The following is a 26,595-nucleotide window of genomic DNA, read 5'->3' on the forward strand; positions in this document are numbered from 1 at the left end:
TGCAACAATGATAATTTTGTTTGCAGTTAGCACTGTGTGTAGAAACAGGTGTGCTTCCAAATCTATTTGAATAGATTTTTCTCTTTTATGATAACCTATCGACCAATGCTGTAGAAAATAAATACAATAATTTTAAATATATTAAATGACATAGTCACAGGTAAAAGATGAAGATTTAAAAGATCTCTTTCACATGGAAAAGCCTGCCTACTTTGGGTGTAGGTTCCCATATATTTCCAGAGCCGACACAGGAGCCTTTTTCCCAACTAATATTTTTATTATAGGGCTGTCTATCACCTCTGATGCCAAACATAAACTAGTTCAGAACAACAAGTCCGCCTACATGATCTTTTATGGATGGATGCATGAGTCTTTAACAAAGATTTTAACAATAGTTTTTTAATGATAGACCTGATGTACTCCATTCCAGCTTCAAACTGCTTAGGTGTAATATCAATCCAGTTAATGTAACACTGAGACCAGAGCTGGGCAAGTAAGTCCAAGTACAGCTTTATCATAGTGCAGCTACTTAGCTTCAGGATGGCTAGAAATGTGGACAGAGTCATCCCACACCTACCTTGAAAAAAAACGGAACAGCGATATATGTAATCAAAGAGTGAAGCTTCTTGTAATACTTCACTCAGGAGAGGTGCTTCAGGGGACACTAAAGAAGGTAAATGTACTCATAATCAGAGTAAGCTGCCCATAGACAGGTTAAAGATTCTGTCATTTAATTCAGGAAGTTCTGCTATCTGTCCAACAGCACAATAGGAGGTTTTCTTCCTTTTCCTTTTCCCTTACCCTTTCCCTTTCCCGCTCCCCTCTCCCTCTCCCTTTCCCTTTCCTAGCTACCCTGTGATTGTACCTCTTTGTCTAGTCCTTTAGCAGAAAGCAGAATAAGGTGTTTGTCAGTAGTCCTCTTCATTCTCCACCCTTTTTTTGGAGATCTCATGTTTCGAACATGCATGGCAGTTGAAATCCTAAAATACGTAAAGCAACATATGGGTATTGTAAAGACAAGTGTGCAGTGGCCAAATGTCAAGGAGGACAAGCAAGAGGCATGGGATCAGAATGGCTAGCTGAGGCTAATGAGTAGATATCCAGCTGTGTCTGCCCTTCAGGTGGAAAACAGTTGAATACCAGCAGCTGGAAGCTGAGACAGATGGCAGTGCAGGATTGGTTAGGAGCAGAGGCACAATTCAGATATTAGTCAGTAATGATGCATTTTATATCTTATTCTACAATAAATGAGTAATCTGCTTAATATATATCCTTGGAAGAAGTGGCTGCTGCCATTCTGGCTGCTGCTAGGGGGCAAGGGATTAAAATACTGAAAATAAAAAAATTGAATACCGCTCAGAATTTTAGCTCTAAATTCATATATGCAGACAAACCAAAATGAAATGTATCATCCTTTCCTTCCAGGCGGTGCTAAAAATGCTACTCAAAGACCTGCAGACCAGATCTGTTCTTTCTGCTCTATTTTAATTTCTGCAGTGATTTTTCTATCAGTCTGGCAAATCAGACAATACTGCATACTCCTCCCTTATGAGCATCTATAGAAACGTGAAAATAACTAGCCTTTGCCTACGAAGGAAAACATGTGAGCAATTAGAAAGAACCAGAGCAGGTCAGAAAAGTGGTAGGCAGCCAGAGAACAGACAAAAAGGAAAAAGAGTAGGAGGAAAAAAGTGTTAGCAGCACTACAACACTTGCATCAGTTAGAGGGGGAGAGTCTATAACAACCTGAATATCTGAATACTGGATCAAGTGACAGACTCAATCTAGACTTAAATGTGGAAAAGGGGAAAGCAAAGTTAACAAGTTGTAAACTAGGACTCAATGAAAAAATTCTAATTTTCACATTAAATTTCAGGTACATTAATTTTGATCATTCTCAAGGCTCCATCTTGCATTTTCTTTCCCTGAATATTTCAAGTTAATTTTATTATCAAGAAAAATCTTTGGAAGGATGTTTTCTGACTACACAGGTTTCAGATTTATAGAATGAGAATGTTTTTTTAATTAATTTCACTCAAGTATTTTCATCAGAAACTCAGCTATGAGAATTATAAATAAAGTGATAGATACCCTGATGCTTGATTATTTGAACCAGTTCAGCCTGAGCTTTATAATTTGTATTTTGAGTAGAAAGACAGAAAATACATGACATGAAGTTTGTTTGTCTGTGTCTGGAGGTTCTGTAGATCCTGAAACATGTAGCTTGCTTTAATTAATAGTTACAAATTAGACACTTGGCTGTACTGTGTGCTGTACCACCAGGATGTACACAAAGGAAGGGTTTTTATTATGCAAAGTATGACTCTGCACTGAACAGAGCTGCTGGAACTTGAGGTGTCTGACATCGGTCCTTCGCACCTCTGAGGGCATTTAGTTAGCTCATCATCTGGTGAGCTTGGCTTCTGGCAGCGTTCATAACCTGTCTCTCCAATACATTCTTAGCTTGAGAACTTCTACGTATCTGTCTCTCCTCTTCCACCACATGTGTGGAAAGGACAGTAAGAATTTGGTGTCACTGAGTGCCTTAAGCTTGCCCCAAGAAGGTGCAGGAATAAGAGGAACCCAATTGTCCCTTCACTGCCCCTTTCCAGGAGCAGCCTGCAGCCAGCATCAGGCTAGTGAGAACTCAGGTAGTGTTTACCATGGTGGTTCCTCACCTTGAATATTAGATTAAGGATACATTAAAAAAAAAAGTTTGTGTTTAATTATTAAGCAAGTAAACAAACTGTTCATAAATTTATTACAGGAAATTCTTCAGTCTTCTCCTTCATCTTTAGTTTTGCCAGCTGTTGACTGCAAGGCTACCAAGTATCTTCTGAGCTTTCTTCTGGAGTCAGGATATTGGAAGTTAACAAACGTAACTAATCTTGATGTCTCTCAGCTGGAAGTGAATACATCTGAACCACACTTATTGGTGGTTCAGCTACAACCACTTGTCAGGTAGGAGCTTGTCACAAAACTGACCCACATGTGTGCTTGATTTTTAAAGCTTTTGAAAATGTCACGTGTATTCAGGAAACATAAAAACCAAAGTGGAAGCTTACAGGGTTAGCAAAGTTGTGTTTCTTGCAAGGGTGAATTGGGTGTTTTTTAAAGTCCCCTGATGAGCTAACCAGGTGTAATAGATGAATTATGTTGAGAAAGTCAGTCAGGCATTGCTATTTTGTCTGCCTCATTATATGAGAACAAAAGGACAACTAATAAAACTAAATGGCAACACACTTCTAGTAGAAAGGCTGAATTATTTTACGCAACACATGATTAACCTGCAGAATTAATTGCTAGGAGCCGTTCCAGGGGTCAAGAAACCTAGCAGGATAAATAAGCAAGCAAATAAACATACAGACAAACCTGAAGTTAATATGAATAAAGAGACTGGTTTCCATCACTCTAGAAGGAAGAGGAGGGCTATAATTCTTCATGTTTCTAGACCTATGACAACTGTGATCTAACAGAGGTAGAGAGAGACTGTTCCTTCAGGTGAATGTATATTTAGAAAATATAAAGCATGGGTGTATCGAGTCCCTCTGCTCAGCTTCTCCTGCTCTTTCTTCTTCCCAGCCTGTTACTTGGGCATTTGTACATGTCAGTATACGGTGCATGTATCAATGGGTCCTAAGGAAGTGCAATTATAGCTATCATGTCACTACACAAAAAAAGAGGTGGTATCCATTTTAAGGAGGTCACATACAAGTGTTACACAAGGGGCCAACACCATATGAAAAGAAAGCTGCACAGAGATTGGTCAAAATAACATCACTGGCTTCTCTGCAGCTAAGGAAGTTTGAGTGGTTTGAGGAATCAGCTGAAGATGTGGTCCTTGCACTATTAATGGCTTTGCAGAAGAAAAATGTCATAAGGAGGAGATGGGAGAATGATGGGGGCACTGATGCTGACAGTAATCCTTTTACCAGTCAGTATCTTTGTACATTTCCAGTTCACACTGTTCTTGCCTAGAAAGATTTTTAATTCTTTTTCTCCCACTCTTTTTGTAGTGGTTTAAATGAGATTTCCACCCTGGAAGCAGTTGCTGAAAATGGTAAGCAATATGACCAAGATATAACTAGCATTTCATCATTTAAGCCCATGTTTTCACTTGAGCAGATTGTATTCTCTAGTTCCTGGGGTTTGCTTTAATATTACCATTTAAAAGTTTTCTTTCCCCCCCATCCATAGTACTTTCAAGCAGTCAATTATCATAGTGTTGAAGTACTGAGTGTCTGATTCAAAATCCACTGAAATGGACACAGCTCTGTGACCTGAAATGTAATGGTAATTCACCTCTGCTTCAGGCATGGGCCTTTGCTCATGCTCTGAGATCCCCCAGTTCAGAGTATGAACCCTGCATCTCCGTGCAGCTTGGACTGCCTCCTTGCATCTTACCTCACACACCAGGAGCTGGAGGTGTCAGGTTCATCCAGCACTTTGAAGGTCTTGGTCTCAACAGAGGGTGTCTGAATGAATACGAAATGTTCTAGTCTTTGTAAAACAATACTGATATCCTTCACAGCCTTTAATTTTAGAGTCTTTTATTGGTTTTCTTGCCTAGCATCTGGCTGAAAAAGAGATGCCGTACACTGAAGAGGCCCCGAGAGGCATCTGGGTTTTTGCAGGGCTTTTACTTACTACTCTAAATTCGAGATCGAGTTATAAAGTCTGCAAATCACCGTAGTGGTAGTTTCAGGGACACACAGTGCAGTGTAGCGCAGTGTAGTAGGCTGACAATTAAACAGTGTCCTTAGTGCCTATGATTGTTTCTGCCCAGAGCTGGGGCTGTAAAATCAGAAACAGATTTGAAAATCAGGGGAAAGTACCTTAGTACTGAAATCAGTGGTGTGTCTTTTTCTCTTTGTTTTTGCACTACTCCAAAATGAGTGTGTTTTTTATACTCAAATAAGCAGCTGGATTTCCATCTCTGAATTGCAGAGGAGTTGTTTAGTTCTCTTTTCTTGTCCCCAGAGCATCTTAAATAGGAAAAGCCTTGACTTAATGCTGGCCTTGGCTAAACATTAGCTTTTTCTTTATAGACACTTCTTCCATCAGCTGGACAAACTCAAGAATAAGCTTCCCAAACTTCATCTCAGGCCACTTTGTTTTGGAACAGCAAAGTTAATGCTGGATCTGTGGGATGATGGAGGAACAGGCTATACCAGCTTTCCAATTAGTGTCAACTAGCTGTTATCAGAAAAAAGGTGTGTGGATCAGGGAAGATGTTCCACTTTGTATGGCCAAGTGCAAAATCTGCACTTAGTATTCTGCGTGTCAGCTGTACTCTAGAAAAGTGGGAGTGTGGGCTGAATCCTCACCTTCTGATTTATTTGCCAAAGCAGCCACTCAATTCATTGCTGAATAAAAACTGGAAATAACATCAGCAGGAAGTTTTAATTCAAATGAAAGTTAGTGAGCCACAGTTCCTTAAACTTATCCCCCTGAAGGTCTGTGCAGGAGATGGGAGAGCGTCGGAAGAGAGGCATTGCAGAAGTAGTAAAGTGTCCCAAACACAGCCTTCCAAGTCATGCAATCTTGGGTCCAGCAGGTCTAGATGTCTAGGTACTGTTTGCGGCACAACCACAGTCATTTGCCAAATATTACTGTCAAGACACCCTTCAAGGTCAGAACTGCTTGCGAGGTCATGAGTTATTGGTGTTTGTTATGGAGGGACTGCTGCTAGATCCTACCTAGGTAAGCAATGTAAAATACTATTTGTCACATACTTGCTATGTGACAAGAGGATTGTTAACCCATAAACATTGCTTGTAATTTTTTTTTGTGGTACCAGCAGTAAACCTATAGAAAAACAATGCAGACCTGTAGTAGGATGCCTAGAAGTTCACAAAGCCTCTTATGTTTGTCACAGCAACTTCTTTCCTTTCTGCTGTAAAGGGTTTTAAAATCCGATGTAATAAAATGTCAGAGAAATCTCTCCTGCTGTTTTACTCACTGCAGACAGGAAGCTCTGTAAGACAGAACAAATGGTCTCAGATACTGCCCAAGAGAAATGTGCTGTTCTGAAATATCTAGAAGCTGGAGTAAGCTGAGGTTTTTAGCACGTTATTAAAATGACGCTCATTACAAAATCCAAACTGGAATTCAGAATCCAAATCTGCTCAAGTTTCAAGGGATTCAGACTTACTGCTTTCTTTATGCTTCTTTTTAGTATTTCTTTTTTCTTTCTTTTGCATGCAGTAGAGTTTGACATTATTACTCATTTTTTTGCCTGTTTTCCTAAACGTTTCTCTGCTCAGGAGGAGGTTGCATTCTGTCATGTCAGTCTTACCTGCTGGATCCAGCATACCTCAAAATCAATGGCAAAGCTTCCTGTGACTTCATCGGCATAAGATGAGGCTCTTTAATTGCTATTGCATGTACTCCTTTTTCCACTCTGATTCTCAGTGCATTCCTCTTTCTGCTCTTTCTCTTCTTTTCCATTTCCCCCCCTCTCATCTTGCTCTTTTCTATTCTTTCACTCTTGTTCATAGCTCGTACTCTTCCTTTCTTTTCACTTTTCTCCTTCCAGAACATTTCTTCTCATTTAGTTTCTTCCATCCTTTCCATCCACGTGTAAAATCACACAAAGAAATTAAGGTGGATTAGAAATTAATAATAGCACTAATCCTGCACTCCCTGGTGAAATTCAAGGGATATGTCTTCAGTGAGTTGGAAAAAGGTTTAATCCTTCCACCAAGGCAGAGATGCAGGCAGTTATGCTAATTGAAGGTGTTACCCTAGTGTCGTGGTTTAACCCCAGGCAGCAGCTAAGCACCACGTAGCTGCTCACTCACTCCGCCCCCACCCAGTGGGATGGGGGAGAGACTCAGAAGGAAAAAGGTAAAACTCATGGGCTGAGATAAGAACAGTTTAACAGAACAGAAAGGAAGAAACTAATAATGGTAATAATACCAATAATAAAACAACAATACTAATAAAAGGATTGGAATATGCAAAACAAGTGATGCACAATGCAATTGCTCACCACTCACAGACTGATGCCCAGTTAGTTCCTGAGCAACAATCCGCCACCCAGCCAAGTCCCCCCAGTTTATACACTGGGCATGACATCACATGGCATGGAATACCCCTTTGGCCAGTTTGGGTCAGGTGCCCTGGCTGTGTCCCCTCCCAACTTCTTGCGCCCCTCCAGCTTTCTTGCTGGCTGGGCATGAGAAGCTGAAAAATCCTTGACTTACTTAGTATAAATACTGCTTAGCAACAACTGAAAACATTAGTGTGTTATCAACAGTACTCCCATATTAAATCCAAAACATAACTCTATACCAGCTACTAGAAACAAAATTAACTCTATCCCAGCTGAAACCAGGACACCTAGACCAACTATATTACATTCATAATGTTTCCTTGATCCATGCTATCTAAAATAATTAAAAAAAACCCCCTTCAATAGAGCCACTCTAAAATCACTCTAACATCAATATCACCATCTGGAGATGCCTCTTGTTCCATTAAAGAAAGAGCCTGAGATGACTAATGTTCCCATGTAGGCATGTAATTTAGGTGCTTTAAAATACTGTGGACAATCTGGACCCTTTTCCTTGAAGAATTTGCAAATACTTCATAAGCAAGGTAGAGTTTTGATCACAGGCAAACAAAGATCTATATCAACTCTGCTGTCATAAGGGTGTTCACAGCAGCTTCTCTGAATGAAGGAATTGCCTCTAGAATCTTCCTAAAGGCAAGAGTTATAGATGTTACTGGTAACTATAGTTACACGGAGCTCCTTACTGAAGTGAAATGCAAATAACGTGTTATTTCAGAAAGCAATTGGTTCCTTTAATGAAAGAAAAAACAAAGACAATCTATGCGTTTTTCTATGTATTATTTTTTCTTCCACAAATTTTAGCTGAGGCTGCTGAGAATTTCCAGTGAGTTGCACTCTGTGCATATAGAATACAAAATCTACATTATGTAATGCCTTGGACCTCCACACCCAATATAATTGCGGTAGTAGTACATAAACAGTTGTTTTTCTGAGTAAGTCCGTTTCTTATAGTAGATCCTTTTAGCAATAATTTTTTAGAAGGAAAATTTACATAGCTATAATTCTTGACTGATATGATGAAATAAATTTGGTTAAAACCCTGCAGAAAAAACAAGGCTTGCATTTTTACAAAAGCTAAGCATTTTACTCAGCCAGGAGACCATAATTACTGTAAATAGAAGAGGTTAAAAAGGATAATAATATAAGGTCGACTTCCAGTACCTGAAAATGAAATACAATTTCTGTAATGTATAACCTTGAAATCTGAGAAGGCTGTATGTCCAGGCTATAAAATATCCATTCACCAGACTGGTACATGGATGAGAAGTGGGAAGGCACTGAAACAGTAAATGTGGGTCAGCTTGCTTATTTCTCTATCAGTCCTGATAATAACACTAATCATGGTTCTTGATTCACAACTGTTATGTTCCTTACCATAAGCAGATGTTAAAATTTCTGCATACAGCTTGAAAACGTTTATCAGTTGTAAGTATTTGTCACAACTGCCGGTGGTTTCAGAACTAAAAGTGGATCTTCTGTAGAGGTGCTTTTGGACCTCTTTGAAAGGTCCTCCCTTACTTGACTTCCTTCCTTTTTCAGAAATATTCCACCATATTTCTCCTTTGGCCTCCACTGTAGTCAACAGCAAAATTTTCCATATGCTGTTGAGGGTGCAGAGTCAGGCTTTAAATCCATTGAAGAAAAAAGGAATATTGCTGCCAATATTATGCATATCACGCCCCAAACTAAGCACTATGTTTTGAGTATTGCTTCACAGTGATCGGTTCTGTGTACTTCGTAATTCCCAGAATACTGCTTAAGCTTTATTATTTATTTATTAACTGGTCACTTGACTAACAGTATATGCATCCTGCTGTCATCTCTTAAGTGATTTCTTCTGCTTTTGCTTTTAATTGCCCAATGTTCAACCTTTCAGGTATTTTTTCTCTGGTATTTACTTTTCAGCTTCAAAATCAGTCCTTTTTCTGAACTGTTGTAATGTATTTGTTTTGTATTTTCTCACTGAAATTTTGCATTTTTCAAGACACTGAACATGTCTTATCCCATTTGTACCTATTGGCATATAAATGGTACGAGCACCTAAATTGCTTAAATAAACTAAATAAGCTTAAACATCTAGCTCATTACCTCTCTCCAACTACTGTGGGATTTTAGCTTTCTCAGCTTACAGAGTTTGTTAAATTATACATGTTTCTATTTGTAGAAAAAATAATTGGAAGACTGACCATGGATCTGCAGGAACGAGAGATTCATTTTTCAGTAATTTATACTGCAGTGAGACCTTCAAGGGTGAGTAATCTTCGGTGCCTAGAACTGCCAGATTTTTGGCATCTAACAACTTTATGTTTACAGAGGAATGCTGTAGATGATTTTCAAGATTACACAAGCAAGCAGTCTGTATTAGATGAGGTTTTGACCAGAAATGATTGTATGATTTTTCATGTACAATAGCTACACCACATAACTATTGAAGTTTTACTGTTCTCGGAGACCATAAATCTGCCACTGTCTTCAGAACTTATTATTGTTTTTAAGGACTGTAATTTTAGATTTTTTTTTTCCATTTAACTCTAATGGTTTTATAGTAAGGTCTACGTGGAACCTTATTGAGCTTCTTAGTGTGCCTGGTCAGTAAAGAGGGAGTGTTGTTAATTAATTGAAGGCTACTAATGTATCCTTTTTTAAATTAACAAGTTTCATTCCTTTTAGTCAATGCTTGGTATTTACAACTGGAAGGTAAAGTTTTCGCCCTTGCTGATAGTCAGAACATCACTTATAGATCACATCACATTATGTTAGCAGTAAGTAGCAACACAGGATAGTTATTCATGCAGTTATCTGTTTTGTATGGCATACAGGTTGTAATCAAGAAATATTCAAATTTTAATTTTAAGGCAATTAAATGGAAGACAGTCATGCCTTGAGGATAACGGAATACAGTTTCCTCTAAGAAGAGAGGCATATGAGGGATGGGCTGTGTCTTAAAAATCAACAACTGTTTGAAAGCAAGCTATGTGTTCCAGTGGTAACACATCTGAGCTTCTAATATGAAGCTTAATTTAATCTGAATTTTAATTAAAACTCAAGATAATGTCAGTTAAGAATACAGAAGGTATAATTTCCTTGGTTTAGGCAACAGGAAAGCCATTAGTGGGATTGTCTAGATCTGGTGTGAGCACTGCAGACAGGATCTTGAGAAGATGGAGGGTTTTTAGGAGGGAACACTAAGAAAAATTCACAACTGTTCTTAACACAAGACCAAAACCTAGAAAACCTGTTTTAAATGAGTATGGAGTGAAGTCCTTTTAGCTTTTCCAAAAGAAGAGTAAGATGCAACTTGATAGCACTTCATAAATGTTCTTTAAGCCAAAAGGGGATGAACCCCCCAAAGGTCTTCTATGTTCGATCAGAAATAATCTGGGTTTTTGCAGGGAGGTAGGATCTTGAACCTCTGGCTATCCAACAAGATGATTAGAATAGTCCCTTCAGACTCTGGGAAAAGAGCTAGTTCTACTGAAGAAAAACAAGAACTTTCTTCAATAATCCACCCTGTGAAATTTCCAGAGACTGGGTTTTGAAGACCAGACTTAGAATACAAAGACAGAGCAGCATGAGGAAGCAAGCTCACCTTGATATCCTGTGCTTTATGTTTTTGTGGTAAAGGAGAGGACATGAGTCCAGGATTTTTGATCTGCCTTTTTTGTAAAATTTTTTTAACAAAGATCCAAAATAAAAATAAAAATTACTTCATTATTGTGGCTCTTTACTTTTCTTTGTTTGAAATCAAAGGGACGTGGGCATTCTTAGCTGAAAATTGCATTTAGAACAATTGGAATGAAAAATATTTTTAATTAATGAAAGAATTGGTGTCAAGAGAAAGAATTTTTTGAGCAATTTTAAAAGTTTGTTGAATTTTAAATCTATGCATACTTCAACAGGCTTTCTAAATGAAAGTGACTTAGTTTGAGCAACTGGAGCACTTTTAAATAATTAAAGCAATGCATTTTAAGATGTTCTGCATTTTAAAAAAATTAAGCAATTTAAACTTTTCTTAATTCTGTAAATTCAATGCCATATAAAACCATTTGAAACATATTTTTTCCCCTCACAATAACTTTAAGTCGTTTCAGTGCATTCAAGGTTATCAGCTTCTGTACAGTGAAAAGGCAAAATGGAAAGTACCTTTGAGGGTTCATTGGTCTGTACATTTGCATGTAACTTCTTAGTATGTATTGCATATCTTTGGCTGTGCTTGAACTGCAGGAGGTGTGAACTGTTTCACAACCCTAAGCTAAAGGACTAACTACCTTTGCTTAAGCTATAAAGACTATATTCCATGATCTAGAAGTTACAGGGTCACTCCCCAGTGATAACTGAGATCACTATATATGAGAAGTAAAAGGCTTTGATCGTATGGGAAAAGAGTTTACATTACTTAGTACATTTGAGAATCAATAGCAATCATTAAGTATGAAAGATTTGCATTTACTAAGTTGGCTTTTTCTCATTGATGAAGGAAATGAGCTTTAAGCATGACACATTAAAAAAAAAAAAGGTAGCTCCTTCTGATCAGGTAAATTAATTTTATGCAGTGAAGCTCCCAAACACTGGGGCTATGAGATACTTCTCGCCTGATAGCTCTACCTCCTTGCTATTGGGCAGTTAATGGCTTCATAGCATCATCTTATTACATTCACTCATTCTTCCGTTGCCTCAAGCAGAGAAAAATAAATGTGAGAAATGCATATATTGGAAAAGATTCCAGACTGGTATTGGCTTTGCAGAAAGTGAATTAATGAGACAGGAAGCAAAACTCCCCTATGATTGAGTCTCTTTTCTGATTTGATGAGAAAGAGCTGTTTAGTTTAGTCAGTGCAGCCACAGATCCCTTTGGGCTATCATAGATATCAGTTAATTACCCCAATGCACGATGGAGATTTATTCAGGCTGGTTCTTGCTCTGTTCCACTTTCAGCATTTGAAGCTGGAAGACAGAATTAAGACCCTGAAACAGAGGCTGTTTGGTGACCTACATGAAATGGTTTCACTAAGCAGTTGATCATTCCTCTGGATATCCCATCATGTCATAAAGGAGCTGCCTTCCTCCAACAAGGCTACTGCCATGTCTTGCAACTCTTGTTCTAAAAGGCTTTGCTGAGGTCTGGCTGAGTTGGGCTGACATTGGGAGTGATTTGTATCACATAATTCTGGGCAAGTGAAGTGTAACTGCCTACATCTGAAGTCATCAACCAGGGTTCTCCTTATAATCAAAGACTTTTTAGGGTATGATCCTTCTGACCTATTTTGTAGGGGACTGCTGCAGGATGAGATGAAACTCACCCTTCATAATCTCCTTTGTCTCTGACAACCATAAAGGCAGTCCTCATGCTTAGGTCAGATCTCGACATATACATTTAGTCAGACAACTCGCACTCAACGTTTCTCATCTTTTCCATTAAAAAACCAGAAACTTATCCCAAGAATTGAGGAGTCTCCTGCCAAGACCTTTCTTCCCTTTGAAACTCATTCGATAGCTTGTTTTTCTTCAGGAGAATCAAACCCCTCTGCAGTCCCTTGTTCCACTCTGGCATCAGGAGATCTTATGAATATATGAATTTTTGTGTTCTTGGGGACTATGATCAAAGTCACCCCTCTACTTGTGCTTGCTGCTAGTTAGTTTTTTGGCTTCTGGTTGTAATGCATAATTTTACCTGTGCTGTTGTAATTGAAGAGGTTAAAAAGTCTGCAGTGATTGAAAGACAGATATGCTTCAAATCATAAACCTCATCACATTTCCCATCCTTCAGATCCTCGTGATGTCCATGTCATATTTTTACAAGTTTCCTTCTGAAACTTCTGCAAGACAGTTTCATAGTTGTTTCTTCCCAGTTAGATTGAATGCTGAGGAACCACATGTTGTCAAAAGGAGATTTATGGCTACTTCCCAGCTGATATTTATTTTGCTGACTCCACTTTTTACAGATGCATTGTGAAGTGCTGTTTAAACTTTCTCTATTGCCTCCACATTTTCAGAGAGTTTCAGCTACCGTGGGCTTTTGACTGCTTCATTCTACAAGCTGTCTCCTCTAGTTGGCATTTAAGCATGTTGAGTCTTTGATCCCACTCAGAGCCAAGCAACATGAGTTACAGGAATTTTATTCAGCCTTAAGTAACATGGGCATCTGCAGCGCAAGTGGTTGCATTTGACTCTTGAAAAGTGTCTCTTGAAGGTATCCTCAGGTGCTATTGATGTGCACTCCAGCTGAAAAGAGTATGAAAGAGTTTTATCTTCTTTGACAAGTGCTTGTGGTTGCATTTTCTTTGTTTCTGCCTTCTACCTAATGCATTTTTTAAAATGCATTACATTTTGCAGCGCTGTGTCTTCCACTTACATCCAGCTCCTCTCTTTTTTGTTGACTGTTCAGTTCATCACTCTGAAGAAACTAAACTCTGCAACAGCCACCCCACTGACTTCACAGCTTCTGATTAATGAAATGCTTTTAACCATTTAATATACTCAAACATTATATAATGGGATCTTTCCCATGAACCCAATGTCATAAAAATGCTTATAATGCCATTTGCTAGAGTTGGAGTTGCAGGGTGGATGTTGTCATGCATCCTTGACCATGGGAATTGCCTTATTCATTTACTCTTGTATTTTTTACATTTGAAGGAGCAATTATAGTTTGACATAGTATAATAAAGCATCAGTGCTTCCAACCTAAAAGAAGAAACCACAAGAATTCCTTATCCTTTAGTTGTCTCCTCTCCCCACTTAAAGAATTCCATTATAATAAAAAATAAACTTTAACTTGTAGATGAAGAATATGCACTTAATTATTTCCTAGCTAACTCAGCTTTTTTCCTACTTAATAGAGGTAGAGTCTTTTTAAATAATTACAGAAGAACTGCTTAAGACTGGTTGAAGCCAGTTAGGTGTCACTCTAGAGTGAAAAAAATGAACAAACATTTAGCCAAATTAGCTTGGAAATTGGACGCAAGGATGAGAGAAATGCTTGCTAGCAATTCTATATGATTCATTCCATGTGTTAGTGGGGAATTCAGGGAAATAACTGAAAACTAGTGTTTTACCTTTAACCCTAGACTTTGCCCTAGGGCATTAAGATTCACTCACTTTAAACATTTTTGCAACTTTAGCTTTCATTTTATATTTACGTTTTTATATATGTATTCTTATTGACTTAACTGGGAAACGAAGAACAGCATAGAACTAAACTATTATTCTTATCTGATCAGAGCAATCTTTTTTATTTTCAGTTGCTAACTAACTTTTTAAGGCATAGATGAAGCCTATACAGGTGTTCTGTACACACCAAATTAAAAAGTGGTGAGGGCATTTAAAGCCAAGGACCAGGAAAATTTGAGTGGGGGAGGGATGATAAAGAAGGGTACAGGGGAGGGTGAATTCTGTCTTAGGAAAAAAACAGAAATTGGTAAAATGCAGGTATAAAAATAGCAAAGAATATTCTTAAAAATATACAGGCAGAGGTCATAAACATAATAATTTAGATCAAAATAAAGGTTTAAGGCTAAAATAGGGTAGAATAAATAGAATGTGTAACTGTAAACAAGCATATTGATATGGCATGTTGGTAGGCATGTTATATTCTAGGAATATAGAATCCTACTCTAGGAATAGAGTCTTTGAAGACTGAGACGAAACACAGCATCCAAGTGACATGATTTAACCTAAAGATTTAATCCTAAACCTGAAATGATCCATATATCTGTGATTTGGTGAATTGCCTGGTAAGGTCCTGTAATTATGTTGACTGACTCTGTCTATAGATAGTATTCAAACTGTTTAAATGCAATGTATTAAAAGCTCAAACTATACATCAAAAAGCATTTTTGAAACACAAAGAAGAACTCAGAAAAATGAGTGACAACACAAAGCCAAATGAGCCTGTTAGTTGATAATCTCTGTGGTGGAACACAAAGAACTTCTCACTTCAAAGACTTTTTTCCAGTAATCATCAACACTCAAAAACTTTTGCTGTTACTGATGTGGTAGTAGAAGAGATTTCAGAATAAATCGATAAAATTAGTAGTATCGTATTACCAGGGTCAGATAATTTTCACCTAAGTTTTAAATACAATTAAAATAGAATCTACAAGACTATAAATTGCCAAGATTTCTAATGTATAATTTATAAATTATAATTTATATAATATATGTATACATAAAAATTATAAATTAGTTTGGTCTTTATCCCAGAGGAGCGGGAAGTGGCAAGTGTGACATGGGGTTTAAAAAGAGGCTTCATATCTCTGAACAAGTACAGCCAGGAAACATATGTTCTGTACTGACAAAATTGGTTGAAACTAAAGTAATAAATATGTGCATATATGAAGAAAATACAGTATGGATTTGGTGTTCTTTGAGAGGCATAAAATACATAAGTAAAAGTGATCCAGTTGCTACAGTAAGAAAGGTAAAAAAGTGAAATTATTTTGGGACAGAAATAAAAAAAATAAGGGTAGAAAAAAAGGATAAAACCAAAGGATCAGCATTTACAGTGGAGAGTAATTACCAGTGATACCTGTGCTGTTCAACAGAGTCAGCGTTAGTATGGAAAGGGGGCTGAAATCCAAAGGTGCCAGAGTTTGCTGATACACTGACAAGTTGGAGAAACCACTCACAGCACTGCGTTACTGGGTGATAAAATGACAGATGAAATCCAGTATGAAGGAAAGTAACACACATAAGGAGAACCTTAAATAGACATATTACACTGTGGTGAGTGGATGCTATTTCTCAGAAGAGAGATTATGGTGCAAATGTGGGTAGATCTCTTGGAACATCCCAGCAGTCAGCGGTGGGATGGATAGTGAACAGTGTTACCAGTCATTTGGAAAGGAGGAGGGCAAAGTAGCAAGCGTCAATTAGTTCAGTAAGTCCTTGGTGGGTGCAAGTCAGCCAGTGGAATAGTGTGTGTGATTCTGGCCACCCCATCTCCAAAGGCATACAGCAGAACTACAAGATGAAAATATTTTAGCTAGGAAAATTGGCAATTCAAGAGGTAAATAATAAATAAAAACACCAATAACATGAACAGGCTAAACAGGAAACAATTATTCACTGTCTCTGGCCAGTATTCATGATTATCACCGCTCACAGGCCATAATGTAGGAATTCAGGAGCACTAAATTCCTTTAAAGAAACAAAATTAACGATTTTTGGGTGGCAAAAGTGCATGGACTTCAGTGATTTGGTGAACCGATTAAAGAAAGACAGGAAGAAAGGATGGAAGGTAGATCCTATTACATGTGTTCATCTGAATGCAACCTTCAGCTCTGAAGGTTTCTAACCCAAAGATTACAGAAATCGAGGAGGGTGTCCTGGGACAAGTATTGTTTGTATTTACCCTTTTCTTATTTTTAGCTGCCAGTTACTATCAGTAGTACTGGCAGTGAGCTAGGTGGACCTTTGGTCTCACACAGTTCAGCTGGTCTTGTGTCTTGGCAGTGGAAGGTTGGGATATTGGCATAGCATTTCTCTGGGACAGGAATGTGAAAGGTAATATGTAACTTATTTAACTAAAGGCCATGAGCCAGAAGAGGCAGCCAACAGGCTAAACAAAGCTCCACTAAAGGAAACTCCCAGACTTTCCTCCTCATGCTCACCTATCAGGTTGCTGTAGAATTGCCGCTTTTGAAAATGAAAATAATTACCACAAAAAACATGATCGCTGCACATAAATCATTGTTCTACTGGCAACCAGGAAATCCATAACAAAAAGTGATTGAGTCAGCTGGAAATCTGGTAGGTAGCACCCCAACTTGGTGCAGTTTTCCCTACTTTCAGTTAGTGAAACGGGATTCTCAAGATCCCTGTGATTAAGGACCTGCATGTTGCCTCCGGGGAATTTGAATCCTTTCTCCATTCATTGCTGCCACTGAGCACAGAGACTTGTATCTTCAGCACCTTCTCCAGGTACCAAAGCCCATAGGCATGATCTTTTCCAGAGGCAGACATGCATTCCCAGTTTGGGGAAGCAAAGGGTTAGAAATGGGAAATGATCCCATCCACTCAGAGGATCACAGCGTATGTCTCTCCTCCCAACATGCTCCTAGGGTTGAAGAACCAGGAGCTTGGTGCTGTGTGGCTACATAGCCCCCGCATGTGGTCAGAGCAGCCTTGACCTAAACATCTACCTGCAGTATTTTTTGTCTTCCTTCCCATTGTAGGGAATTAAATGAATAAAGCTGGTAAAAGAACCAGCTGGTGCAACCACAGGGATGCCGCATGCACTGGCAAAAGCATTTACAGCCCGCACCATTTGATTTCTACTGCAGCCTCAGTTGTCTGGGCTAAAGGAATAGACATTAGAGAAACAAACACGCACTTTACCAACACATGACATAAAAATTTGCCCGTAATTGGTAACATGCAGATTCCTGATCCTTGGAAGTGTGTGAGATCTGATGGGAGAATAACAAACCCCCAAGTTTTAGTGCATCCAATCTGTAACACAGTTAAGATTAGTTAGAAGAAACCCAGATTATTTCATTTTAGTTTCAATTGGCATATCATATGCTATCTTTCTTTTCATTTTAGAAAACAATTCATTGACTTATGTAGTGCCACAGAATGTTTCGATTTTAGAAATTCAGTGTTTTGTGGTAGGAAGACATTTTGTTGCACAGTTCTAGACCTGCTATGTTTATGCATCTAGTGGTTGTGTTTTTCTCTACTTTCTAACTCTTACCCTGCCTGCGATCCCCTGAAGTATTAGACTGTTTAAAGCCATCAGCTAATGATTTTCTGCCATTTGAAACAGAAAAGAGGGGCCATCATTATTCATACACAGCCATTGTGCATATGCACCCATTAAACTCATAAGTACAGCATACATGACTCTAAAATTAGGATAGAGGATAATTATTTTTGTGTAATTTTCAAGCATATTTATGACTTAACAGAGAAATATATCCTTGCTTTAGTGATGGATAGTTCTATTGAAATGTTCTCTCTAAAAGTTACTTTTATTAAATCCTATAGGCTTTTCCATAAAAATTTGTGAACGTGGAATTGCATGCAAGCCTCTATTCACAAAGTTTGCACATTAGAGCTTTAGCAGACAAAGCTATGAACCAGGCCAGGGTGTTAATAAAATGTTGACAGAGTGTTACAGCAGCGTTTGTGTATTGAAATACAGGTCTTTTTTTCTTTCTGAGGACCGTATTACCCCATTCCTTGTAGCTGACAACTTTGAATTGGATTTCAGTCACCTAATATATGGTATCTTTCTTTTTAGAAAGTTGCCTAATTAGAAAATTGACTGATTATAAAAATTTGTGGTGCTAATGTCTTTTGAGAAAATAGCCGCGTACAGTCAGACCCCTGTGCAGTCACCTGGGTTAGCCCCAGTCAAACTACAGGAGACCCAAGGCAATGGTGGGAGGGCTCTGGGACTCACCAGTTGACCCCTGGACTGTTTGCTGGGGATGCTGTAAGAGAGGAGGCAAATTTGCCCAGCATGAGTTGACAAGTCTTTGTTTCTTCCTGGGATCCAACTTAGTATCACAGTGCTGTACTGTTCCACGTAGGCTTACCAGCTCACTTCAACCTCACACGGGAATCTCTGTTACTCGGTTGTTGTATGACATATGTCCTTAGTGTCACTGGTAGAGAAAAAAAAGGCAAGAAACTCATCCTTTTCCTGCCAAAATGCCACAGGCCTCTTATTTAATTTGTTAATGGAAGTACTGCTGTAAAAGCCATAGATAAAGTGGTGCCTGACATCAAATTTCATATTACAGGGTATACTTTGTTCTTGTTCTGTCCTTTTCATTTTACTAAAACGGCAATGTTTACAATTTTATTGAATCATTGCAGCTGCTGTTCTGTGACGGGATTTCTGGTTTAGCCCAAATGATCGAGCGACTTCACAGATAGATATTTAATGAATCATAAAAAGTACCATCTACATTTTAGTGCACTACGGTATGAAAGTTAAACCCCAAGTATTCTAACAGCTAGATGTCTCTGCCTCTGGGGCTTTCAGCCAAATCACTTGCAAAATCCAGGAACAGAATAACAGGATTTCTTGCCTTACCTTAAGCAGAACTATTGCAAGGTGAATGTTGGATCCCATTTTGCCTCCTCACTGTTGAAAACTCCTTCCTCCTCCCCAACACATGATTTCCTTATGACCCTAACGATATTCCTTGCTACTGCTCCACAGGTTTTCTCAGGATCTGAACTGCCAGCAGGAGCAACTGATGGTGGTTGAACCAAATCCCCACCCAGGCTGCCCATTACCTGGCATTGAAGCTTGGCTATGGTGTAGGCACAGCAATAAGCATCAGGCTGCTAAAGCAGTCCCACAGGAGTGCCAGAAGGAAGTTGGTCTTTGTTTTCTAATACCCCTCACCTTCTAAAGTTCAGTTCTCCAAAGTCTGATATCAAAGCATCATGACAAGGGTCAGTAACTTCCAGCCACAGAGGTAGCAGTTACACCTAACTGCTGGCAAAGGTTGTATGCTTTGCTCTCATTTTGTTTTAGTTGATGGGCTAGAGACTGGTAGGGGATGAAGGAAATTATGAAATTGAGATTGATGACATTGGCAGAGATTTATTAACTGAAAGTGTTAACTAGGCTTTGGTGGAAAAGTTTGTGTGGAGACAAACTTGGAAGAGGAAAAAGGGTTTATCAAGAGAAAAGAAAGTGTGATAATCTCCTTCAAAAAAGCATGGATGTTATTTCTATGATTAGCTTTGCCTAGACTTTCTGATGTGGGTTTCTTTATATATGTAGCTTCTAGCTTACATACATTACTGTCAGAAAAATTAAGTGGATACTGAGTGCAAGAAAGCAGAGCAGAAGGTAAGCACCTTTTCATTGATTTTCTGTGAAAAAAATTGCTTGTTTAACTTCCCTGTCAAAGAGATCCAGTTTGCTAGAATCATTGGTCTTTGCCTTTTGATTCAGCAAAACTGGGAAGACAGAGCCAGACTCCCCTTACAAGTTCCTGCAGTGCAAGTTCTGGCTTTCTCTGTTTTCTCCAGAAGAGTCGTCACACACAGATGGAGATGCCAAAAGCAAAGAACAACATTGTCACATTGAACACAGTATTTTTACAGGGAGAATCTGACCATCTGAAAAACATACTGGTATTTAAACTGTAATTTATTACAGACAGACCCGAGGAATTGTAAAAATGATGTGTAACTTTTTGAAGTTAAAAATTAATTTCCTCGAAGTATCAATAAAAATTTGAAGTGTAACATGTAATACTATCATCCTGTCCACACCTCTTTCTTCAGGTTAGAAAAAAAAAGGGAGACAAGCTCCCCAGTTTTGCAGATGAGTCCTCCAAAGTGCTGCAGCATCAAAATATTAAGTGGAGGGAGGGAGACTTTTATGGATCTTCAGATTTTTAATTTCCCTGTGACCAGCCTACATCTAGGACAAACAGTGCTGGCAACTCTCCCAGCACCATGAGTAACATATTTTGGCCCCTATCTGCATTTTTCAATTAGGTAACCCACCAGACCCTAACCTCAGTCCAACCCTCCCTACATATATCTGTTTCCTCTTATTGCAGCAAAGGCTCTTCATCCTTTTCCACATCTCCCATGGCAACTTGGATTCCACATATGGACATAAGAAAGTGGGGAAAAAACCCAGTTGGAGTGGGTATTTCCCTTAGCAGTGTAAAAATTATGTAAAATCTGTAGCTTCTTTTATCTTTATGGCAGAATTGCCTGAAACAGGGCACAAAATGTAACGTTAAAGCTGGGGAGACTGGCATAAGCAAATACTCCCTGAATGATATATCTGGTAGATGCCTTTCAGGATTAATTCTGTTTTACAAAGCAAGCTCTTAATACAATTTTTTTCTTCTCTTTTGTATATTAGATTGAAAAATCTGATTAGCTAAAAGGATGTAAATTAGTTTTAACACTCTGGCAGATGACCAAGACATTGTTTTCATTGGGATAATTGTATTGGGGTTATTTGTCTTAAGTGAAATTTAAAGTGGAGAATTAAGTGTAGCAGCTCCTTCCACTGCTACTCCAGCTTATACATATTCTGTTTTACTTTCTAAAATCAAGATCTTTTTATAGGCCAATTCCTGCTCTTCCTTAAGGTAGCTGAAAAAGTTTGGTACAAAAACCTGGTAAAAGTTGGAGCGGGAAAATAACCAGAAATATCATCATTTTCTTCAGAAAATTGGGACTACTGTGGCATTTATGGTTGTGCTTGTATGTCCCATACATGCAAAAATCCCTTGCCTCATTTTAAGGTCTTTCAAGCAGAATGATAATCATAAGTGCTGCCTCACAGCACCTTCCTCTGCTCTGGGTTCTGTCACGTGCATGGTCCCTGCTAACTCACTCATCTCTGCACCATATTCCGTTGCACAGAGTAGTCACATTCTCTGTAAATGACAATCAAAAGATCTCTTATACACTTCAGTGCTGCAAAAGGACAGGCCTATGAAGAAACACAACTAGCCATAAACATAGGAGCTAACACTGCAGATTGTGTTTACGCAGGCCACTGAACTGAGCAGTATAATAAATATTTTAGTTTTATTGTCCCTTCTAACAGAAGATCTCCAAGTGCTTGGTCATGACTTGGATACTCTCCACAACCCATAACAGTACTATCAGTTATAAAAGAGAACATTATCTTTTACAGTGAGATCATTATCTCTTACAGTGAGACTTATATTTTGACTTTGGCATTCGTGTCCCAGCCTTGCTTTTGTGAAAAACCCTGGGAGATGCACAAGACTGGGTAGGAGCCAAGTGTCACGGTCCCTGAGCCATTTGGCTTGCTGGTAGAAGTATGCATGGTTGGACAGGAGAGCCATCAGATAGTAATGTGAGCCAGTAAGCTTGGTCACATATCCTGCAGGGCACTAAAATGATAGAAATCATTATTAATAAATGATGGCAATTGATATAATGTACCTCATTTCTGTGCATTCTTTTCCCCCTGCTTTATCAGAATATTAATAAGGGAAAAACAGGTGAAGGATTCCTCTGGGCAAAATGTCATGCTATTGACATTTTATTCTGATGTCTTGGTTAAGCTTACTGTTGCTTTACAAACGTGAAATAGCATAGAATTCACTTCAGTATGATAACAAGCAGTGGCCTAATGATTCCCTACCAGCTGCTGAAGTGGAAGTGAGAAGGACAAAGTATAGTGTTAAGGAGGAGACTGTTTTCTGGAAGTTTAATTTCCATTTTTTTGAGGGGTCCATTTCAGTTTCAGCAATGCAAACTTAACCCTGCATTGAAAACATTTTTCTTTGTGTGTGCTTTTAAGTATGACCACTTTAAACTTCTTCTCTCAGTCTTCTTGTAAATGCCCTCAGTTCTGCATTCTCCATCTGGATCTACCTGTAGATCCATGCAGTCAGCAGGGAAAAGAATGAGATTTCTGAGAAATTCTCCACTTCTGAGTATATTTCCACTCTACTCTTTCTATATATGTGTATGTGTGAATGCACATATGTATGTAAGCAATGCAGGTATCCAAGTCCATACTTATGCCAAGTATTGTCATAGTTCAATTATACATGGATTTTGAATTAGATTATCTTTATTTTAAAGCATGTTTCTCTCTTTGCTTATAACTTAGAACAAATTTTCTATTTTGTCTTTCACTGAAGAGAAGCACATTACATACATGCTTGCTTTTTCTACATAAACTGGTGATTCTGCTCAGTTTAAAGTTTCTACTTGGGAAAAAATTCATTAATGTTGACAGGAAATATGTCTGAGTAAAAAATGTAAGGGCTTGGCTCTCACAATCCAGTCAGCTTACTGCAGCTTATACATACATACAAAAATTGATTTTTCTAAATGAGGTTTCTAAATTTTCCTGAATCTATTCAATGCACATTTTTACCTGCTTTGTTTCTCTTGAAATCTATATTGTAGCTTTACCTCATGCTGTTTGCATTGAAGAGCATTAATGTGGAAGGAAAGAACAATTTCAGAAATTGAATTCTGGTTCTGATAACAGCAATTACTTGGGATTTGTGCAATCTTTAGATACATAAGTTTTACTGTATTATATGCAAGTTATAAAATTCAGGTGATTTAGTATAAGCAGAAATTTCAAATTTGAAAAACTGCCTTAAGTTGTGATAACCTACCACCTTGAACAAGATAGGTAAATGAGCAAGAAAGGTGTATTGTAATGAGCTTCTGATAATTCCTGATGAGCTAAGCATCTCCACTGGAAATGTTTGGGGGATTTTGAGTATAACTAGGTCACCTTACAAACATTCCTGATGGAAAATACAGTTTAAACATCCTCTGGGTTCAGTTGCAGCAGAGTATAAATTTTGTCTCTGTCAGTTTTAGAAGAATGCAAGTCAAAATTTGTTGCAGGTGGGTAAGATCCTTTGCAAGAGAGCACAAAAGACTGTAGTTGCTGCATCAAAGCTTGCATCTGAATTTAAACTTACTCGAAATTTTGTGCTGCTCTGAACCAGTGGGTTTTTTCAGCACTATGCCTAATTTCATAGCTTTGTAGGTTATGGACAGACAGTATCTCATGGTTCACATTTTGTACTCATAAATTAATTCAAACAATAGGACTTGGAAAAAATAGTAGGTAAAATATGTGTAGTTCACTTAGTAGGCAGGAAAATACATCCTAACAAGATTGAGCTTCTGTATCTTTTGAAAACTAGGAATCGAGACCTTGACCATTGTGATGAAGCAGGGTTCCTCATCCTGTGTGCTACTCAGGTCATGCTGAGGTCTAGAAGTGTAGATGATGTAGGACAGAATCACACAGAATCACAGAATAATTGAGATTAGAAGTGACCTCTGGAGGTCATCTAGTCTAACCCCCCTGTGCAAGCAGAGCCACTTAGAGCCAGTTGCCCAGTACCATGTCCAGTTGGATTTTGAACACCTCTCAGAATGGAGACTCCACAACTTCTTTGGGGAACCTGTGCTCAGTCACCTTTACACAGAAAAAGTGTTTCCTGATGTTCAGATGGAATCTACTGTGTTTCAGTTTGTGCCCATGGCCTCTGGTCCTGTCACTGGGCACCACTGAAAAGAGCCTGGCTCCATCTTCTTTACAATCTCCCTTCTGGTAATTATATGCATTCATGAGATCCCTCTCTTAAGCCTTCTCTTCTCCAGGCTAAACAGTCCCAGCTCTCGCAGCCTTTCCACACAGGAGAGATGCCCTAGACCCTTCCTCATCCTTGTGGCCCTTTGTTGGAGTGTCTCTGGTATGTCCACATCTGTCTCGTACTGAGGGACCCAGCACTCTGGGTGCAGCCTCACCAGGGCTGAGTAGAGGGGAAGGATCACCCACCTTCGACCTGCTGGCAATACTTTGTCTAACACAACCCAGGATACCATTAGCTTCCTTTGCCACGTTGCTGGCTCATGTTCAATTTAGTGTCCACCAAGATCCCCAGGTCCTTTTCTGCAAAGCTGCTCTCCAGCCAGTTGGCCCCCAGCATGTACTGGTGCCTGAGGTTGTTCCTCCCCAAGGGCAGGACTTTGGACTTCCCCTTGTTGAACTTCATGAGGTCCTGCCAGCCCATTTCTTCAGCTTGTCGTGGTCCCTCTGGATGGCAGCACAACCCTCTGGTGTGTCAGACGATGAAGCAAGGACAAACCCTGTCTCCTCAAAACAGAGGGAGACTGCCTGAGGTTTATACAGAATGCAAGATTCACCACATCTAGGGCCAAAATTGAAATTATATTTTAAGATAGCCTAAAGGGGAATTAAAAAACAAAACCCACAAAACATTGGAAATCATAAAAATGTAAACAGTTCAAACTCTCAAAAATAGAGATAATTAGTAACTCTTTTCTTAATGTTCTGGATTTTGACAGCTCAAAGTACTGTTATGTTACAGTCTTGCACTGACAGATGAATGAAATAAGTGTAATCAAATACATTCTTTCTGCTTGCTGTACATGTGATTCTATAAATTTGACACTGCAAAGAACATCTTTGTGGCTATGCCAAATTCTAATGTTTGCCTTTCAAATTTTTGACCTTTAGCAGTGAGATACAAGCAGCCGTTGCCTGCATCACAGATTTGTGGTACAGTATCTTTCAGAAAAACTGAGGTATTAGCAGGGGTGGTGGTGATGCTGTCCGTAGTGAGGCCATGATACTACGTCAGTTAGAAAACATGGAGGAAAACTGACCTGTTTGCGTGGGAAGGAAACTGAAATGATAATTTTGGAAAAAGGATTTGAAATACACTGATACTTGGCTGGGATGTGAATGCTGAGTGGCTTCTGATGTGCCACAGTCAAACCCCAGCAAGCAGCATGATCTGCCATTCTGCGGGGAGCAGCACCCCTGCACTCAGCACACGGCAGCCTCCTAGCATTGTTTTTTAAATGATATCTTGCAAAAAAAAAATTGTAAAAAACCCTGTTAAAGCAAATTGAGAAAATGCAAGCATACAGTCAACCTGGTATCCTGTGAAAAGAATTACTGATGGTACATTATGGGTAGATGAAGTTCAAACTACCAAAACCAAAATCTAGTTCAGATAGCAGGTATTTGTCTTATGGTAGCAGTTGGGGTGCCTGCCCTCCCCTCCTCGGACGTTACACCTCATGATTCAGACCATCAAAAGTGACCCAAAAGGATTCTTTGACCTCCCCTTTCACAATGTATTTTGAGCTTTTGTCTATGCCTGCATGCCCTAAATATTTTCAAGCTCTTTTCTGCGTTTGTGAAGTTTAATACTATTAAGCAGTATCTGGTTTGTATACTGCACTTTTTTTTTAAATAGAAGCTAAGATTTTTATGTAGTTTTCTGATTCCAACACCTGGTTTAATCGTGTTATGACTAAATTTGGAAAAATTACCATTTGTCATCTAAGTAGGGTATATCCAGAGAACGCACTGTATCGCACAGCGCAGTTTGGGGGCAGGAACTAGGCTAAGATACAACCTAAACAAAGAAAGGGAGTGGACCCTTCTTCCTCCTCGCCTCCCTCCTTGAAAGTGCAGAAAGACCTTCCCCTTCCTCTGGCTGTTACAGTAAGAGCAACAACTCCACAGAGAAGATGTGGTCATAGACCCATACTGTTAGAAATGAAAAGGAGCAACAAGCACCACCAGGACAGTTTTCTTGTTCTTGATGTGCACACCTAAACATAGCAATAAAAAAGTCAAGAAGTACAAGACTGGAAAAGAAAGCATAACCATCTGTTGAACTGATAACCCACAAATCCCACGTTGAAACTAGTGTGAAAAGTAGCCTGCTTCTATGATTCATTACCATTCATCATTTCAGCCAGTGAAAATTTTATTTTCCTAGTATTTTGTATTTTTCTCATATGTGTTTGCAACCATTCAGTTTACATTTGTTTGCAATTTCAAATGTATAGAATGGCCCCAATTCTTTTTTCTTGTCTCTAGCTATTCTATTTTGGAACAGCCAACAAAACCCCAGCAACAACAACAAAACAAATGAATAATTTTGGATGTGAGGTCTGTTTGCTTTGAAAAACATCAGTATGTTGGTGCATCAAAATGTTGCCAAATTAACTGTCTTTCTCCT

General features: G+C 38.7%; 1 protein-coding gene across 1 annotated transcript in view; it reads left to right on the plus strand.

The window, feature by feature from the left end:
* Window positions 1-26,595, plus strand: part of ATP6AP1 (ATPase, H+ transporting, lysosomal accessory protein 1) — a 53,548-nt gene that overhangs the window by 11,429 nt on the left and 15,524 nt on the right. Inside the window, exons 4-6 of the mRNA XM_010581302.1 lie at window positions 2,768-2,961; window positions 4,017-4,060; window positions 9,243-9,328. Coding sequence (XP_010579604.1) covers window positions 2,768-2,961; window positions 4,017-4,060; window positions 9,243-9,328 — 324 coding nt within the window. The remainder of the gene's footprint in view (window positions 1-2,767; window positions 2,962-4,016; window positions 4,061-9,242; window positions 9,329-26,595) is intronic.

This window comes from Haliaeetus leucocephalus, unplaced genomic scaffold (assembly GCF_000737465.1).
Source record: "Haliaeetus leucocephalus isolate CR32 unplaced genomic scaffold, Haliaeetus_leucocephalus-4.0 Scaffold763, whole genome shotgun sequence".
In the NCBI taxonomy this organism is placed as follows: domain Eukaryota; kingdom Metazoa; phylum Chordata; class Aves; order Accipitriformes; family Accipitridae; genus Haliaeetus; species Haliaeetus leucocephalus.